Genomic DNA, 19,353 nt, shown 5'->3' on the forward strand with positions numbered 1-19,353 from the left:
GCACAGCGGCGCTCGTCTCTCACAAGGAACGTCATGGAAGTGATTGACAAGCCAGAGGGCCAATCGTTTACGCGATGATCGCGTAAACGATTGGCTGATGTTTTTAAGGCCCTACCTTGTGCACAGATGATGTTTATTAATATGATTACTTTCAGTGCACCTAATAAATAGTCTTTTATCAGTTAGTAAAGAGTTTCAAGTAATATTGCAAAAATGTATAAAACAAAACATCCTCTTTAACACCTCTAAACTTGCTCAAAAACTCATGAAACTTTGCAAGCACCAGAAGTGGTGAAAATTTACATCTGATATTGCTTTCATTATTAGGTGTGGCAAAAAGGCTCAATATAAAATATATATATATATATATATATATATATATATATATATATATATATATATTTATATATATATATTTATATATATATATATATTTTTTTTTTTTTTAAGCAAATAAACGCAGCCTTGGTGAGAATATGCAACTTTTCAAAAAACATTAAAAAAAATATTAACAACCCCAAGCTTTTCAATGACAGAAAAAACTATATACTTTATATTATTCTGTACAAATTTTACATTTCTGAATTTGCCTCCTATATGTGAGAAATAAAACAAAAACACCATGCAACTAACACTTTCTTCTTCACAAAATAAGTAACAGATGATGTTTGAGGCACTTTCAAGACCATAGTTTATTTCATTGTAATAAGAAAGTATATACATTGGGGTCCCTTAATAGTGAGTCCTAAAGCTACACACATGATATTAATTTTCTTTCACTCTGAGACACGTGAAAATCCCTTAGGTCGACTCTTCCAAACAACTGGTGGATTTCCCAGACCATCGCTACATACAATTAACTATTGTGAAGCAAGCTTTTAGCATCATTGTGAAAAAAAAAAGAAAAAAAAAAAAGAAGAACAAGCAGCAAAACAAAAGCATGTTGATTTAAATTATTGCTATAAAACTGAATAAAAATCAGCATAATGAAAAAACAAAACATTAGAATATGTTGATTGAATGAAGGCTTTCTGAACAAATATTCATATTGTAAAAACAAAATTAAGACATGCTTGTGCCAGCTTTTACATGCCAGGCAAAATGAACAGGTTTGATACAGAGTTTGCTCATGTGGTAAGCAGCATGATTACATAAACTATATACAGATTAAACTAGATTGTGACAGAATGCAATGTCAATCCATACTACCGCCAATCAGCTAATGATAATAAAATACTATCAAAAATATACTGACTCGAGAAAATGGAGGAATCTGCTCTTACATATAAAAGTCACATTTTAAAGTCACTAATATATATATATATATATATATATATATATGTTATTTAATCTTATGTTTGTTTAGAAGTGTGAGTACATGAATTGAAAATCTTTTGACATTCAAAACAGTTTCCATAAAACATCTCGTAAAACCACGCTGACCTCTATATAAATCAATGGAAAAATATTTAAAGAAAATGAAGCTCAATGCCATACAGATGTGTTTATTTTCTGAGAGGACACAGATTCCTTAAAATTAAACTCTTGATGTCCTCAAATTTAGTTACTGGTAGGCATATTCAAAGGGTATGAAGACTACAGAGCAACTGAGTAACAAACGCTTTCTGAATCTAGCTCCATTAATGCCATTTAACAAAGCGCTACAGTACATCCTGCACCTTGAGAGCTATGCATCCTGTAACCAATCTCAGGCACATAAAAGTACATTTTAAATCCATCTTTAACTAACATAAGAGAAAGCTAATGAGGAATCACAACAATAAATGTGTGAAGAGGTAGAGTTTGAAGCATTTATGGGGTGTTTATGGACCAAACAGAAGGAATCGCAATGATACAGCTGTTATAAAAAACTGCTGATAGTCCATTCAGTAAATACAAGACAGATCCTCTAACAGCCTAAAATTTGTGTCTCCTTTCTAAATTTGTATTTACTAGCCATTAAAACACATTTTTTTGTTTCGTTTCAGCAGTGTGAACGTCAAGTTGCTAACGCTAGCACACTTGCCACAAACCACTAATCTGTTATCACAACAGGATTTAATCCTTGATAACATTTTTGGTTTCTTTTTAGGCCCCATTATTAGTATGAAAACAAATTGAATTAAAAAATATGATACACTGAAGTGTACTTTATTTTCTTGAGCATCTGTTGAGTCATATATGCAGATACTGTTTTGGCGTACACCGCTTCGGTCACAAAGAATCAATTCCAATTAAATGTACGAAACTGATGACAAAACATTGTAAAATCTGTTAGGTACCCAAACACGGATGTCCAGGCAAGGAAAAAAAAGGAAAGAAAAACAGGCTTTTTTGTGCAGCGATGCAAAATGTAAATCTTCCAACAGTCTACAGTGAGAAAGTACCCAATTGCATTCAAATGAACAAATGATTAAAATACACCGGTCCCCTTTTCAAACAAAAAATTTAGAAACCCAATGATAGATCTTGCAGAGTAGGGAGGAAGGGCAATATCTACAAGAAAACCAAGCCTCCATTTTGATACACCAGGTCAAAACTTCTCAAACCTGATTTTACCAGTCCAACCGTTTTAATTTTCCATCGTACGTCCATCAGAACTGAACCTGCTTCATTTGGTGAAGGCGGCCACCACAGCCCACAGCAGCTCATTGGTGTTGCTCTTCATGCTCTCGCCCTCAGGCTCCAGGTCCAGCAGCTGCCGTACTCTCTTCATGGCCAGATCGTACTGGTCATCCAGCAGCGGGGCAAAGGCGTTCTCTAGTACATCAGAGGAATGGGCGAGGAATATAAGGGCCAGAATACGCTTGTCCATTCGGTGAGGATCGTTCACCCACTTGTCCAGCACGGCCTCCTGCACCTTCTTAATAAGGCGCTGCTTAATATTATTATTGGTAAGGGGGTGCGTAGTCATGTCGAACAAAAGAAAGTTTTGCTTCTCTGTGGTAAGGACGCCCTTCTCCACGAGGTTCTTGGCCAGGCGCTCTCGGACGTTACGCAGCTGATAGTGTAGCTTCAGCGGGTTCCATGTCTCACCTGCAAAAGACAAGTACTTTCAGTACCAGACATCTACAAACATTCACTTTATTTGACAAGGACAGAAAGTAAACAGATTCAATATGACTCCTTTTTCTAATTATAACCAATTTGTGACTGTAGCATTATTGTAAAGGTTTTCTTTCCCAAATATGTGATATATGATGATCTTTTTTTTTTTTTTTAACTTACAATACCAAAAAATATCAAGAAAATAATAAAAACTGACAGAAAAAGCACCGTAGCAGCCGTTAAAAAGTCTGGCAAAAGAGGTACAGCTCCCATAAGGGCTGTACATTTGTGACATTTCACTGTGAAGGACAGAGACGGAACCTTGTGCAGTTGTTGCCAAAATGTCTTACATTTATTTCTGGAATTAGGAATTTTTAGTCATGTATTAAATCAGAAACGTAAACGAGAAAGATTTTCTCTCTACTTAGACAACAGCAGCACAAGATGAGGTCAGAAGGAAGATTCCTTGAACAGGCCTCACTGTTCTTGAAAATACCATTTTCTATTCTGATTAATGGCACAGCTAAAAAAAAAAAACTATAGGTGACCATTTACGCTTGTATGTGGGTTTTACAAATATTTAACGAATGAAAGGGATTTTAAAGAGCTTGTGACAAAACCTCCTAACTCCATTGGATCCTAAAACTGTCAATCAAACCTCATTAATCCGCCTCACCTCGTGAATGAAGTGCGCACACAGTTTGGACATCTCCTCTGTGCAATGCAAAGGTAAATAAAGATCTGATGTTTAAAAAAAATGGTAAAGCGTTTTCTTTAATCAAAAAAAACATATGTTTATAAAGAGTAATGTTTTACGTATTTGAAGAGCAGAGAAGAGTCTGATATGTCCCGTCTAGTAGCCAATATGCTATATAAGGATTTAACGTAACGTTTATTATTATCAAATTTAACATAGCAGAATTCGACTTGCTCTGGAACAAATAATAGATTAATAAGACCAAAGATTGTCCTTTCTATGTACTCAAATTGAATTATATCTCATGTTTAACCACTATAAGAGCCAGCGGCAAATCCCAGAGGCACTGGCCGAGATGAAGCTGTTCTCGGCGGTTACAGAAGCACTGAACGGCAGCTGACGCACTCGAGCTCGCATCTCAGAAAATGTCAAAACAAATTGTAAAATAGGCGCTATTATTAAATATGAGTCACATATTTCAGGTCTAAACAACTACATTCTCGCCTAAAAAACTATTAAAACTACAGTTCGTGGTACAACAAGTTGTATTTGTAAAAATTATGGTTGATTTGCTCGGCCGCCATGACTGTCACTTCAAGCGGAGTGATACAAACGGTGAAAAGGTAGGAGTGCCGTTATCACTGAAATATCGCATGGCTATCAGCCAATCAGATTCGAGAACCAGACAGAACTGTTGTATAAACAGCCATATCGCACGGCTACTCATGTGATATTGCTCATATAATTAACTTATAATTATTATTATTACAATAATAATAAAGGGTTGCACCCCAATTCTAATTCTAGACAATATAACTAACATTATTATGCCTAATTAAATAAAAAAAAATAAACACTAAGAAAAAAAAATGTATTTAAATGAAAGTGTATTTAGGCATAACATTATAATGTACAGTATGAAGAAAGGGCATTCATTTTGAGAATGATTACATTTAACAGTGTCATTAAATTATTAGTACTTTTAATGGTTAACTTTAATTGAGCATTGGATGACAGCAAAGGTAAGCTAAATGTAAAAAACGGGGATACATGAGCATGCACGATTAAATATCCAATATCAGCCAATACCTATATAAAACTACCTAAAAGAAAGAAAAAATTAATTACTCCCATGTTGTGCATACCCATGCTAGATTTCAGGTAAAACCATTTTCAATAGTATAGTCCCATTTACTGATAGCTTCTATAGCACCATTGCATTATTAATAGTTTTAATATGTTTTTTGTCTAGATTTGTGACAAAGTTTTCAGTCTTTTACAAGTTGCTGACAGGAATTTTGAACGCCAAAGTCATGCTACAGCCCCTTGAGCGAGTGCCACCAGCTCAGTTGATCAGCTCCTGTGCTGAAGCAGAGAAGAACAGACGTCACAGGATCAAAGCAGGTTGCGCTACAGCATTTGCTAGTCATCAGCCTACAGTAATTTATGGCTCTGATCTAATTCTGAGCACATTTTTATACACTCTCTAAACGAGGATGGCAGCTCCTTCTCTCAGACGCTTTGATCTCACTCTTTTGACTCTTTGGCTGTCCATACTGAGACATTTCCAACTGAGCTCATAGCCACAGTAGGTCAAGAGAAAATCTCCAGAAATCTCTCGATCTTTGGACCAAAACAAGTCTGGATCCAGATTTTATAATGCACACCAGGCACAGTATAATTAGCAGGTAGCAAATGTTAAAATGGTTCAATTGAATGCAGTTTCTTCATGTAATCTATTTACACTATTGTTCAAAACTTTGAGGTCAGTAAGTTTTTTTTTTTTTTGTCATACTCTTATTCTTAAAGGGTTAGTTTACCAAAAAATGAAATTTCTGTCATTAAGTACTCACCCTCATGTCGTTCCACACCTGTAAGACCTTCGTTTATCTTTGGAACATGAATTAAGATATTTTTGATGAAATCCAAGGGTATCTGATCCACACACAGGCAGCAACGTCACTGCACCTTTTGAGGTCCAGAAAGCTAGTAAGACATAATTTAAAATAGTCAACGTGACTGCAGTGGTTCAACCTTAATGGCCAGCTTCTGCGTCAGCATCACATGCATGCATCGTTGTGTTCACGTGTGCAGCTTCGGACAATACTGAACCGGAGTTCGGATAAGGGCTGCACGATTAATCGTACAATTTAAAAAAAAAAAAACAGCTTAAACGATTTGTGCGATTAGGATTATGAAATTATGAAACGAAGTGCGATTATGAAATTGCATTGCTGCAATTATTTTTTTATGCGTGGCTTGTCAATGAATTATGGCTCCAAATGCTAATCCATCTGAAAACATCTGAAAGTTTGAATCGCTTATAATGTGCATTTGAAAAAACAACACACGTCAAATATCTTTCCAGACATGAAAAGCATTTATTAACATCTTGTCCAACAAAAGAAAACATTTAATAATATGTTTTACTCCAAACTCACTTCATAACAGTTGAGCATCCTTCTGTCAGATGAAGTGGCTTCTTATACAGAATATGGCAGTCGTGCATTTATTAATCATGTTTAATCAATCTAAACTTTTCAATCTTCTGTTTATTCAGCTACAGCAGTGTTTCTCAAACTTTTTCTGCCATTCCCCACTTTGGAGGTAGGGAAGGGTTCCGAGCCCCACCTGTCTCCAATCGCCCCAACAAAACGTTAATAAACGTTTAACTGTTAAAATGTATTAACTTATTTTATTAACATTACATTTTAAAACATTACATTAAATAACAGCATTAAAAACTTTCAAATAGAGAAAATAAAAGTGCAATTATATTATCACTTTGCATTTTATTTATTATATATACATTTTTTTTTTTTACGCAAACATTATTTTAGAACGTTTCCCGTTATTGTTTCCATGGGGAAGCGTCATGCACCTGCATGCACCGCAGCCACAATAACAATGTATGACAGATGTAACGCTTTTATTTTGTTTCTCCTTTTTTATTTAAAATATTCACAAACTTGCTTACCATGTCATCAACTATCTGATATTCCGATTCTCAAATATGTAAAAGTGAGTGTGTTTTGTCGTTTAAAAACGTTAATAAATTATCTTTATCTATAACGTGAGATGGCCGCCGCCATGTTTGTTTGCACAGCTGTTCAGCGAGCCCTGTCAGTCGGATTTATAGCACGTGAATTCATCAATTTCTCCCGAAATTTATGTAAGTAAGTGGCCGGTGATCTGGGAGAAAAATAGAGTAAACTTTATAGTTACTTATACTCTCTGGCTTTCATATGGAGAAGCATTTACTACTGATCACAGAGCCATACAACTCTGACAAGCTACGCATGAAATAATCGCAGCCTTTGCCAAATCGCGTGCAATAAATTTGCGATAAATCGTGCAGCCCTAGTTCGGACGCAAACTGCATATGACAACAGTTCAAATTGTTGAATTAAGACATTATTTTTGTTTTCTATTTGTATTTGTGCACAAAAAGTATTTTTGTCACTTCATAACATTAAGGTTGAACCACTGTAGTCACGTTGACTATTTTAACAATGTCTTTAATACCTTTCTGGACCTCAAAAGGTGCAATGACTTTGCTGCCCATGTGTGGTTCAGATACCCTCAGATTTCATCAAAAATATCTTAACTTGTGTTGAAGGTCTTACAGGTTTGGGACGATATGAGGGCGAGTAATCAATAACAGAAATTTCACTTTTGAGTGAACTAACCCTTTAATCTTACTTTTAAGTTTTTAAAGTATAAGAATTTAAATAAATAGTGAACTATTAAATATTTATGCTGTTCTCTAAAGTCAATCTATTGTATTACTGGGGTAATCAGAAAAAAAATTCAAGATTCAGGATCTCAAATGATCTGTGGTTACTGACCACTGAGCAACTCTATCCAGCTCTGCACGGTTTCGGGCGGCTGAGTGTCTTTTATGTGTTTCAGAGCCTCGTCCAACAGCACGTCCCCCGTTGGAGCATCAGATTTACATATAACCTAAGAAAAAAAAAAAAAAAGGAGAAGAGAAATGTCACTGAACACATTAATACATTCTACTGCACAAAAGCACCACTGATATCAAGGCACAGAACTCAAGAGGGTAAAATCATGTGGAGATGAACTACTTCAACCGAAGACCAAAGAGTTTTACTTTACGTATTAAATCTAATGCATTTTCCAGGGATACATCTGAGCCTGGTTTAATAATAAAAAGTTCTCACTTCCAACAGCCAACACCAACTGCAAAAAGTGGCCTTCTGACATACAATTAATATCAAAGTGCTCCCTCTTGTGGTAGAAAGTGTCCTACACAACTGTAAATGTAGTGACACCAGAGTGCTGAATTCTACAAGCACATAAAGAATAGATCCTCTGAATTTGTTCAGTCCAGCTGTGCACTGACTCTGTACCATCAGCATCTGAAATGTTGATGCAAAGATAATTATAAAAAAAAACATGCCTCTGTATTTTCTTTTTTGGTCTATACAGTGAAAATCAATGGGATCCAATGTTATCCAACATTCAAAACACCTTCTTGTAAAAAGTCATACAAGTTTGGAACAACATGAGGGTGAGTAAATGATGACAGAATTTTTATTTTTGGGTGAACTATCCCTTTAAATGCACATAGAACATGAACACAGCTGAAGAAAGCATCCAAAACAGGAAGCCTCTCCCTATAGTGTGATCATTTCCAGAGTGCTGAACAGTCTGTCTTACCTTCCGGGCGAGCAGGCTTTTCCTCCTCATGCCACAGGCCTCCAGCTGCAGTCTTCCTCGTAAGGCCAGCTCAATGAGCATGCAGCCCCGCAGGCCTGATGAAATGCAGTCATTCCAGAAGGAGGTGTAGCCCTTGCACAAAAACATACCGAAGAAAGTCAGTATACATGCCCCATCGAGGTTCAGAGCTTCAGTGCAACTACAACTTCCATCCAAATGGTTTGTGAACAAAGAAACATTTTCTAAACAGTTTACAGATGACTCAAAATGATAAACAATGTTAATATGGACACCAGTTGTTTTTTGTAAAGACACAAGGATCTGATTTATGTCAGTAAAAATAAGACAAAAATCCAAGGAACAGCTTTATTGTAATTTGAGAAAAAGAAGTGTAGATCGAATGTGAATTTAACAAAGAATAATTAAGTGCAGTATGCATTGCTCATAAACATGTTATATCACACAACAAATATGGGAAAGATTGATAAAGTTATATATTAATAATCAAAGTTTGAAAAGCCAACTACTTAAATTTGTAATTATACTTAAATTAAATGTCATAATTTACCCTTCATTTTAAATACCATTATAGAAGAACACCCAAAACATCGCTGTCGTGTAAATGAACAGCCAAAACGCATAAAAAGTTTTCCATTTTTAGTTGAAAACGGTGTAGTGTACACAGTCCCTTAAAGTTATCTGAACATATTTTGTGGTGTTGTATGGTAAAACTGAAGTGGATGGCTGTTAATGGTTTCAACAGTAATGAACTTAGTTTGTCTAATCAGTTGAAATGATAATGTATGGTATATTACATACCAAAAAATATTCCAGTTCAACTTCATGTGTGGCCAACGAAATTCTGAATTTATGAAAAAATGGGGAATTTTTCCTAACACTGAGGGACAGTAATGACTTTAGTTTTCATTTTTGCAGCTCCATCTGCTGCAGTGTCATGTTTAGCAGTGGATGAAGTGAGCGATGGATCACTCCAGCACTAACAAGGCCTGCTTTGTGAAGGTCCAGCTTCTCTGTCCCAGAGGCCACTACTGGGAAACAACAGGCCTCTTTTAAGGTATTGGCAACATAGACAATATTCTGCACATGAAGCGGAGCACATGCAAAAGCCCAGAGTGATGCACAATGAGTAAATAATCAAATAAATCATTTTGAATAGTTTAAAACTGAAATCACTTCTAATTTTTTGTGTAAATGTCCACAGATAATTTGCTTCAAACTAAAAATGTCATCAGTACACACCCACATGGCTTGAATCTCATGTACTTTTTCTAGTGGAACATAATAAGAATCATCAAATGTCAAAGCTTCATTTTCACACAACAATAGTGCATGAGGATCAAGTTCAGCTGCAGTTGTGCTTGGTTTATTAAAAAATAGATCATATTAAGAACTACTTTATACTTTAAAGATCTACTCTACCGTTCAAAAGTTATTTTTTTTTAATAATCTTAAAGAAATTAATACTTTCAGCAAGGAGGATGCATTAAATAGATGAAAAGTGATAGTAAAGACATGCATTTACACTGTCTTTTCTTCCCAATGTATATCTGAGGAGTGAAACTATAGTACGAAGAAAAAAAAAGTAGCACAGGGCTTGATTTTGTCTTTAAAAGACAGCATTCAAGCTGTCAATGATCAGTCATGATTTTCTTGTTGACACTTCTTGTGTATGTCCTCTGTCCTGTGAGTACACTAGATGTGCTCTACAACAATATAAAACCAGAGTAAGAGCTGACACACAAGCATACAGTCATGATAATGGTTCGGTAAGCAAAGGCAGCTGTATTTCCATAACTGATGGATGAGATGAACCACATGCAAAATAAAGGCCTTCATTTACTCCTGAGCCACGTCACAGTAGACCAGTGCTAATTTTAAAGGTGCCCTAGAATTAAAAATTGAATTTATATTGGCATAGTTGAATAACAAGAGTTCAGTACATGGAGAAGACATACGCTGAGTTTCAAACTCCATTGTTTCCTCCTTCTTATATAAATTTCATTTGTTTAAAAGACCTCCAGAAAACAGGCGAATCTCAACATAACACCGACTGTTACGTAACAGTCGGGGTGTACGCCCCCAATATTTGCATATGCCAGCCCATGGAGGCATTACACATGGGCAGAACGTCTGGATGTGCACTGCTGAATAATCAGACTAGGTAAGCAAGCAAGGAAAACAGCAAAAAATGGCAGATGGAGCAATAATAACTGACATGATCCATAATAACATGATATTTTTAGTGATATTTGTAAACTGTCTTTCTAAATGTTTCGTTAGCATGTTGCTAATGTACTGTTAAATGTGGTTAAAGTTACCATCGTTTCTTACTGTATTCACGGAGACAAGAGCCGTCGCTATTTTCATTTTTAAACACTTGCAGTCTGTATAATTCATAAACACAACTTCATTCTTTATAAATCTCTCCAACAGTGTGTAATGTTAGCTGTTAGCCACAGAGCATAGCCTCAAACTCATTCAATATCAAATGTAAACACCCAAATAAATACAATACTCACATAATCCGACGCATGCATTCAGCATGCATGACGAACACTTTGTAAAGATCCATTTGAGGGTTATATTAGCTGTGTAAACTTTGTTTATGCACTGTTTAAGGCAAGAGCGAGCTCCGGGGGCGGAGAGCGCGCGATTTAAAGGGGCCACAACCTGAAACCGGCTCGTTTCTAATGATGCCCCAAAATAGGCAGTTAAAAAATTAATTTAAAAAAATCTATGGGGTATTTTGAGCTGAAACTTCACAGACACATTTAGGGGACACCTTAGACTTATATTACATCTTTTAAAAAAAAGTTCTAGAGCACCTTTAATGATATTATAATATTTCCTCACCTTTATGTTGGTTTCAATATGGTAAGACATGCATTCAGGTTTAAAAAAAAATAAAAAAATGTCCAGGTCACATTTCACCCCAGACTCAAAAGAAAGGCAAGCAATGGTCACACTTTATATTAATGTGTCTTTTACACAAAAGGTACTGCGTAAAATTAATTAACAATATGGAAATACTAAAGGTTTAAGGTTAGGCTTTGATTTCATTTGAACTGCTCTTTACTACTATAGTAAATACAAGTAATGAGTAACAAGGACACATTAAAAGGTAGGATAGGCAATTTCAGAGAGGCTAGCAATAGCTAGTTTTAAAAGCATGAGATCCCACCTTCCCTAGAGTGCTCTCCAAAGCCACGCCTCCTCCAAAACATGACACATGCGCACAACAGAGTCTGCAAAGCATCATTGAGGGATGCCGTTAAATTACATTGTGTTTCAAAGCACATAACATCACAATAATAATGAACGTAAACAACTTCGAGCTCTGATTTGTACCACCAGACTGCTGCAGATTCAGAGTCCAAGGACGTAACAGCTCCGAGTAGAACGTCACGGGTTGCCATCTCTTAATTAGTGATGCACCGATCATGATTCGCTTATGCAACAGCAGCATTTTCTTTGGGTACTGCTGTACACAAAGTAGGGCTGCGCTTATAAACACTTATACGGAGGTAAGAGGAATATTAAATGCCATTGAAACTTTTCTGTTCCCTTAAGATATACATTCATCCCACCCCCATTTCAAATTTATATTTTTCTTCCTATATTTTGAGCATTGCAAACACTAAAGGCTGATTTATACTTCTGCGTCGGACCTACGCCGGAGCCTCTGCGCCGTAGGCTATGCGTCTGTTTTCATTTATACTTCTGCGTTGACATGCATGCAGACCACTAGTAGGCAGTGTCCACGGTAATGTTGAGTATCAAGGCAAAAGCCGAAGAAGAAGCAGCTTGTCATGTACGTTGTTAGAGAAGCTTACAAATAGAAATGGCAGAGAAGCGGCAAATAGGTAACGACTTTTGTTGCAGTTTGACTGCATGTGTCCCCTGAAACAGAGTGCATTTCATTCCTATGGAAGTTGAAAACGCTCGCTCTTCTATTGCTCCGCGCCAGTTTTTGACCTGAGGGAGGGGCTCTAGCAGACCAATCACAGCGCTTGTGGTTCACTTTGAATTGACGCGTTGTTACATTTTTGAAGAGGTGCACGTCAGGCTACGGCATACACTCGACGCAGAAGAATAAATTAGCCTTGAGCCTGTTGTGCCCGGTACAATATTTGCTCTGCTGCCATCTGTGTTCTCTTTGCAACTGTCTTCAGCATGTCCCGTCTCTGGCCTGTGTTAACCTCCAGCTTACAGACTTCATAATATTTCCACATGACATTTTGGGAAAAGATTGCAATGCAGTTTGTGTGCAAGTCCAGAACAGAGAGCGGCTAAAATAATAAAAACCAGACAGTTTCCGATTGTTTGTTTGGAATAAAAACTGGCCTGTTCCGAATTATGGTCAGTCAACCGGTGCATCTCTACTCTTAATTAAAATAGCTTAAGCCTGTTGTTCAGTCGGACTGAATGCAATGACTGGACAAACATTTTTTGGTCCGGAGACTTCCACAGAAGAGATATGTACATTTTTTTAATATTTAGAGAACTTCAATTATTGATTGCTGTCAGTTTCAACCAGTATAACAAAGTGTTTATGAAAAACATTGTGTGGCAAGCAGGGCAGGCGGATAGGTTAACGAGCTCCACCTGTGAGGCGCACTGGCCTTGAGTCTCTCAAGGAGGAGCTCCGGGAGCATAAAAGGAGGAGCAACGACAGTGAAGGACGAGAGAGGACCAGGCCTGTACTTTATTTTATGTTTTATTATGTTTGTGTGGCCGGCAGACGTCCGCGAGGATCTGCCGGCATTACTTTCGTTTTGTATCTGTTTATTTTGAATTAAAGTTTTGTTTGAACGCTTGCCGGTTCCCACCTCCTTCTTCCCACATCTACGAACTACGTTACATTGGTGCTGAAACCCGGGAGGAAGGAGGGACAAGCTGTCGGAAAGCCCTCGCTGCTGAGGGGGATCGCGGTGCTGCGGATTTCGGGCAGCGCGGGAGTGAAGACCGCGAGAGGCTGCCCGAGGCAGTGGTGCTGGAGCCTTGTGACAAGTGGGACTGAGACGAGGTGGGGTGGCTGCCATCCAGGAGGGAGCAGAGGAGTTGCCGTCGTCCGCCGTGAGCCGGAGCCTGCTACCGTTCGCCATGAAGGGGAGGAGCAAGGGATGGTGGACTCGCTGCTGGCTGCCCTCAGCCAGAGGAGCCATCGCCGGCTGCCAGGAGGCGGTCAAGGATCGGGCTGTCCACCGAGCGTCCAGTGCCATCGCATGGCACAGCGAGGAAAAGCCTCGCGGTTGGCTGAGGACCGAGCGGCAGTGTGTCCGGGAAGTCTTGGGAGTACCCCCTGGCCTGCGAGGGGCGATGGGGGTACGTGGCGACCAGGGCGGGCGAGAGCCGTGAGAGAATGGCGCGAGGCCGGTGACGCGAGAGTTAACAAGCTCCACCTGTGAGGCGCACCGGTCTTGAGTCTCTCACGGAGGAGACGATGAGAGAGGACCAGGCCTGGGGTCTCATTTATAAAATTGTGCGTAGGATCCCTACTAAAAGTGTACGTACGCGCAAAAGCTAGATTCTGCGTACGCACAAAAAAAAAATCTGATTTATAAAACAATGCGTACGCCAGTACCGGAGCAAAAATCCCTTTATAAATCCCAGTCAGCGGAAGATTGTGCGTACGTGCATCTCCACCCTGTCTCCTCCCCGAAATAACCATATATGGAGCTTACGACGACACGTTCCCAACCACGTGACACCATGGTTAACACCGTCAAAGGTACAAGACATTGGAAAATATTAGATATGGACTATAAATGCCATTTGTGCCACACATTATATTGATTAAGATCATCCAATGTCCTCTTTATGTTTTAGAATAAATATATCAAAATATCCATAAAAACATAATTGTATAAAATACTTCAGATAAAGGTTTTAGGATAGAGTTGATTCATTAATTTCCACTGGCCAGATAGTATTTTAATAGTTTTAAACAATTCAAATCAAATTTATGCAGTTTTGCTGATGAGGTGAACATATCTTTTAGGAACTTTATAGGCTATTTTTAGTGGAAAAAGATCGGCCTACTTATTTATTGCAATGTAAATACAATTGTCTGACTCGGCGCGTCACTGACAAAGTATTTTAAAAAGAAAACATGCAAATCTTACGGTTTTCCTTAAAATATATCCTTCAAATGGTAATTGTTTGAAGATATTATTGGACATATTCAAACTGGACAACGGACAGTTCGACCTCCGAATCCAGCAGTGTCTTCCATAATATCTAAGTTAAGTGTGCATCACTGATCGTCATTCTCGAAAAAATATTTTGTCATAACATCTGCAGTTTAGTTTAAAGAGGAATTATTGTGCTCCCAGCGCTCCTCGCTGTCATAAAACAGCGTGTCACTGGAAAAGTGATCGAAAGTAGCACATCTATCTCAATTCATATCACTTTGTCTCCAGAATGTGCTTATGCACGGCTCAAAGTTTGCTTAAAGGTGCGCACATTCTCCCGTCAAGTTTGTTTTTATGGATCACAACCTTTGCGCGGGAACTGGCGTACGCACGCTTCCAGCCACGTTTTGTGCATACGCACGCTTTATAAATGAGACCCCTGGACTTTATTTTAAGTTTTATTATGTAGTTTGTGTGGCCGGCAGACGTCTGCGAGGGTCTGCTGGCATTACTTTCATTTTGTATCTGTTTATTTTGAATTAAAGTTTTGTTTGAATGTTCGCCGGTTCCTGCCTCCTTCTTCCCACATCTACGAACAAAGTTTGAACTTACACATTTGGTGCCAACCATAAGCATGAGCAAACTGTAGACCTGGAACATGTTATGTTAATTCATTTATCCTTTCTGCTACTTTCCATACAGATAAGCAAATCTTATTGAAGCCTCGACATGATATGACTGAAAATGGCAGTAATGTAAAACCCATGAAAGCTTTGTGAACAAGCGACATGAATGCACCCTCCGGATTAAAGATCTTCTGTATTGTTCTTGCGCAAAGCAGTACACTGCTGTTAAAAAAACAAGGAAGACTTTTGTGAAACTGACATACTGAACAAAATGTACAGCAGAATGACACTTACAGGATCAATATAAGATAAGATGCTGAACTGACCATAAACATATAAACATGACAACAGGGAAAGAAACTTAATCCATCTTAAAGTCAATACGTCAGAAATCTCTGCTGTGGAAAAATATGACAAAACGATTCCAGGTTTGAGAGGCCAAGAGAGAAAAATGTTTCCATTTGATTACAGTGTTCTACAAATTTATTGACACATGGTGTCGCAACCTGTCATTTAAGTAACCATTGATCAATCAAACACTTAAACTCCAAAACCTTATATTAGACATGCAAAACACAACACAACCAGAAACAAGCTGTTTGAGGTTTGTGGACAAAGCAACAGGATCCAAGACATACTGCCTGAGTAAAAGACTGGCCATTTTTCTGAAAGCTACAATTAATTTTGAATAGTACCCAAAAGCCATTGTTGTTGAGAGCATAAATGAAAGCAGGCAGTAATTTGACATGAATGAGCTGTAAAGAGAGGCGTCTTCAGTAACACTGCCCTGTCAAATGCCTGCTCACCCACAATATAACTACAAAGGCCAGACAATGAGGCAGGTACAATTCACTACCTACTATAAACCTTAATTAAGGTTCGGTCAATACATCAAACCGCCAAACTGGCTCATTTTAGGTGCTTTGCCTCTTTCCCTTTATTGAGGACAGTCATATAAATTTTAAAATTAAATTTTAATTATGACCTTCCCTCTTAAAGTGGAGTGCTCTACTATTATGGCATCTAGAAGTGTAACAACCAATAAAACACATTTAGAAAGTTCTACATCGTTTTGGGAAGATACTAATCAGTTTCCTTCACTTTTCAAACAGATCCTCCATGTTGGTGACCGCCCTCCCAGTGGATGGTTATGGAATACTAGCTTACTGAAAACTGTACATTACAGACTGTATACTTGCCTACTACTAAAAGCAAATGAAACAGAAGGCATTGGATGTTTAACTCAGCAAGTGATGTCAAGTTATTCATTTAAAATATTTTTTTTTTTTTTGAGTAAATATGTCTTAACATTTGGCAGTCCAATCCAATGATTCAATAAACATTTTGGATGTTTTCCTTATTGAACCAAGTTGATTTATGTCAAATCATTAGTAAATGTTTCAATATGCGTTTCAGATCAGCATCAAAAGGCAAACTATAAAAAAATAAACTTTGGATGTGTTCCAAAACACTTCTTGTTGTGAGATGTTTCAAGTGTATAGATTTACATGCTTTGTAAGAATGCGTACATGTGAGTGACTAGTGATAAGGACAAGGATCTCAGTGGGTGATTAAGGCATTTTAACTCTATTCATTAATCTTGCAAGATATACAAATGCTTCAAATTTCAGTTTCTTGGAGAAGCACTGTATCTGAAATGGTCATATTGAGCTTAATGTGGATATGACATGATAATGTCATAGCATCTTAATGTCACACTGGTTTCCATATGCTACTGTAAAAAAAAAAAATGATTATAATTGTAGTATTAGACAGTTAAATGCATTGCTCTGTTATTTAAACAATGTTCTTCACGCAATGTCGATTTGTTACTACAGTTAAGGGTCAGAAAGAGAACTTGTAACTGCAGTGCAAGACAAGCTAAATGCTACATTGCATCACAGCAATAATGTTGTTTGCTTTTGACTCAAAACGTCACCCATTTAAAATAAAGAAATAAATAAAGAAAAAAGATTCCATCTGCATCTTTCTTTAAAGAGCTCAATTATCAACTATGAAGCACGCAATCGTGGTAAGCGATAATGAGAGATAACAACATCGACAAAAGACAACTACTAAGAAATAACAACAATAACAACCTCTCGGTCTTTCAAGCCCAGCAGCAGTACTTCCTCCATCAGGGTCAGTCTGGTTTCCTTGGCATCGCCGCTGTCGTCGTCGTCCTGCTCGTCTCCACGGCGGGGCTCGTAGTCCTCGTCGCCGGATCCGCGCTCTCTGTCTGCGGCTGCAGCGCTGCGCGAAGCCTCGGTGCGCCTTTGCACCAGGCCGGAGCTCCGCTGGGTCAAAGTACTCATCTCTAAACTCTCTACACTAAAACAAAACCTCCTTCCCAGACTCCTGTCTGAGAACAGACTGGATTATTCAGTCCAATGCATAAATGATTTCCGGGGTGAATAAGGGGAATAAAGGTGTAATTCGGGATTTGTTTGGGAGAGAGGGGCCCCTCGCGATCCCTACCGCGGTCGGACCGTCGCTGATTCCGTCAGGTTTAATATGGCGACCAGCCGTGACGAGTACAGCAGTGGATGTGGCATCTCAACACTCAGGTTGTAACGTTATCTGAGGTGCATCGAGACAGCATTTTTTCAGTCAGGTATAGCACCAGAGTTATCATCGTTTACTAAAACATTTTAAAATCATTTTGGTGGATCCAAAATGGTCAATATTCATATTCATGCATTTTTATTCATATTTTATGTTAATCATTAATGGCTTATGATTTATCAATATAACTTCTGATTTCATATATTCATGTACTCCTACTCTATATATTAATTTTCATCATATTTTGAAGTATTTACTGATTATTGTGCCCTTATGGTTATTCTTATTTTATATTTAAGATGTATGCTTGTTATATTCAATTGTTCTTTAAAGTGTTCCAGTGTTACAGACAGGTCACGTTGACACGTTTGTGGTTAGATATTGGACGTCTGCAAAATACTGATAATGTAGGATTTGCAAAATTCCCTTAAGGGGGTCAAAACAACCCCTATATCTATTTTAAATTACACTTTTATAGCACTTTATCTTCTTGCGTCTGTAGATTTCAATTACAGTAAATATATTTAAAGGCAGTTTTCTCAAAATTTGTTTTTTTCTCCTGCTCTGAGTCAGAAATCTCCACTTCAGCAGAACTTACATACACCAAACTTTACAGTTTTATTCCTATTTTCTGAAGGTTTTTATTTTACACACTGTAAAACTGAACAGTGAAATTAATTAAATTAAATGAGTTTGTTTCACTCAAATAATAATGAAAGTTCATTGTACTTAATAGAAAAAAGTTGCATGAACTCAAAATGTCATTGTAGTAAGCTGAACTTAATATGATTGAGTTGAGCTGCAGCAGATTTCTAATTCCCAGCATGCTTTGCGTCAGACCATATAAATAACTGTTGAAATTAAGTGTTATTTTGTGTGTTTTTGCACAAGATTAACATATGGAGATATAAGTTAATGTTTAATGTTGTGTTATGTTTGGATTCAGGGGGGTTCTGTTATGTTAGTTTTGTAGGGTTACTGTGGTGAAGAGTAGACCCTGTGGTTAGGTTGAGGATGAGCTGCAAAACATTTAAGACCACATATGTTGATTGATTACATTGATTATATGCAAGTATGTAATGACTCTCTGGTAGTTATAATAGCATGTGTTATTTGCTATGTAACGTGATGTTTATGTAAATTAACTGTATGTAATTAACATTATGATGAGTTGGGCAAGGGATGCTGGTGACGGGATTATTAGAGAGAGACACCTGTGCACCAAACTGGCCTTGATCCGCTTCCATGGCTCTCAGCCCTGCCCCACTTGTCACAAAAATGTTAAGTTCTACCAACTTTAAAAAAATGAGTTAGTTTCCTCAAATGTTTTGAGTATTCTGAACTTATTGGGTTTTACAGTGCAGAGGGATTTGTTGATATATAATTTGCCTGATTTTATACATTTTATTCCAAAAAAATAAAAAAAATGGTAAAAAAATAAAAAAAAATTTCTGGCTGTTGATAGTATTTTCTAGTAGTTATAGAGTGATAAAAAGAGATATCCAAAATTCCCTCTGTAAAAACCTTTGTATTTAATATGTCCAAAAAATTAAATAACTTTTAACTTGACGTCATC

At 37.5% G+C, this 19,353-nt stretch overlaps 1 protein-coding gene across 1 annotated transcript; it reads right to left on the reverse strand.

Annotated features, from left to right (window-relative positions):
• Positions 1-670: 670 nt before the first annotated feature.
• On the reverse strand, positions 671-17,736 carry golph3a (golgi phosphoprotein 3a). The gene is made up of 4 exons (XM_067407900.1): positions 17,312-17,736; positions 8,432-8,563; positions 7,594-7,708; positions 671-3,036 (listed from the first exon to the last, which is right to left on the reverse strand). The coding sequence occupies exons 1-4, from the start codon at positions 17,525-17,527 to the stop codon at positions 2,612-2,614; spliced, it is 888 nt and encodes a 295-aa protein (XP_067264001.1). The 5' UTR covers positions 17,528-17,736; the 3' UTR covers positions 671-2,611.
• Positions 17,737-19,353: the final 1,617 nt, after the last annotated feature.

This window comes from Chanodichthys erythropterus, chromosome 13, assembly GCF_024489055.1.
Source record: "Chanodichthys erythropterus isolate Z2021 chromosome 13, ASM2448905v1, whole genome shotgun sequence".
Classification (NCBI taxonomy): domain Eukaryota; kingdom Metazoa; phylum Chordata; class Actinopteri; order Cypriniformes; family Xenocyprididae; genus Chanodichthys; species Chanodichthys erythropterus.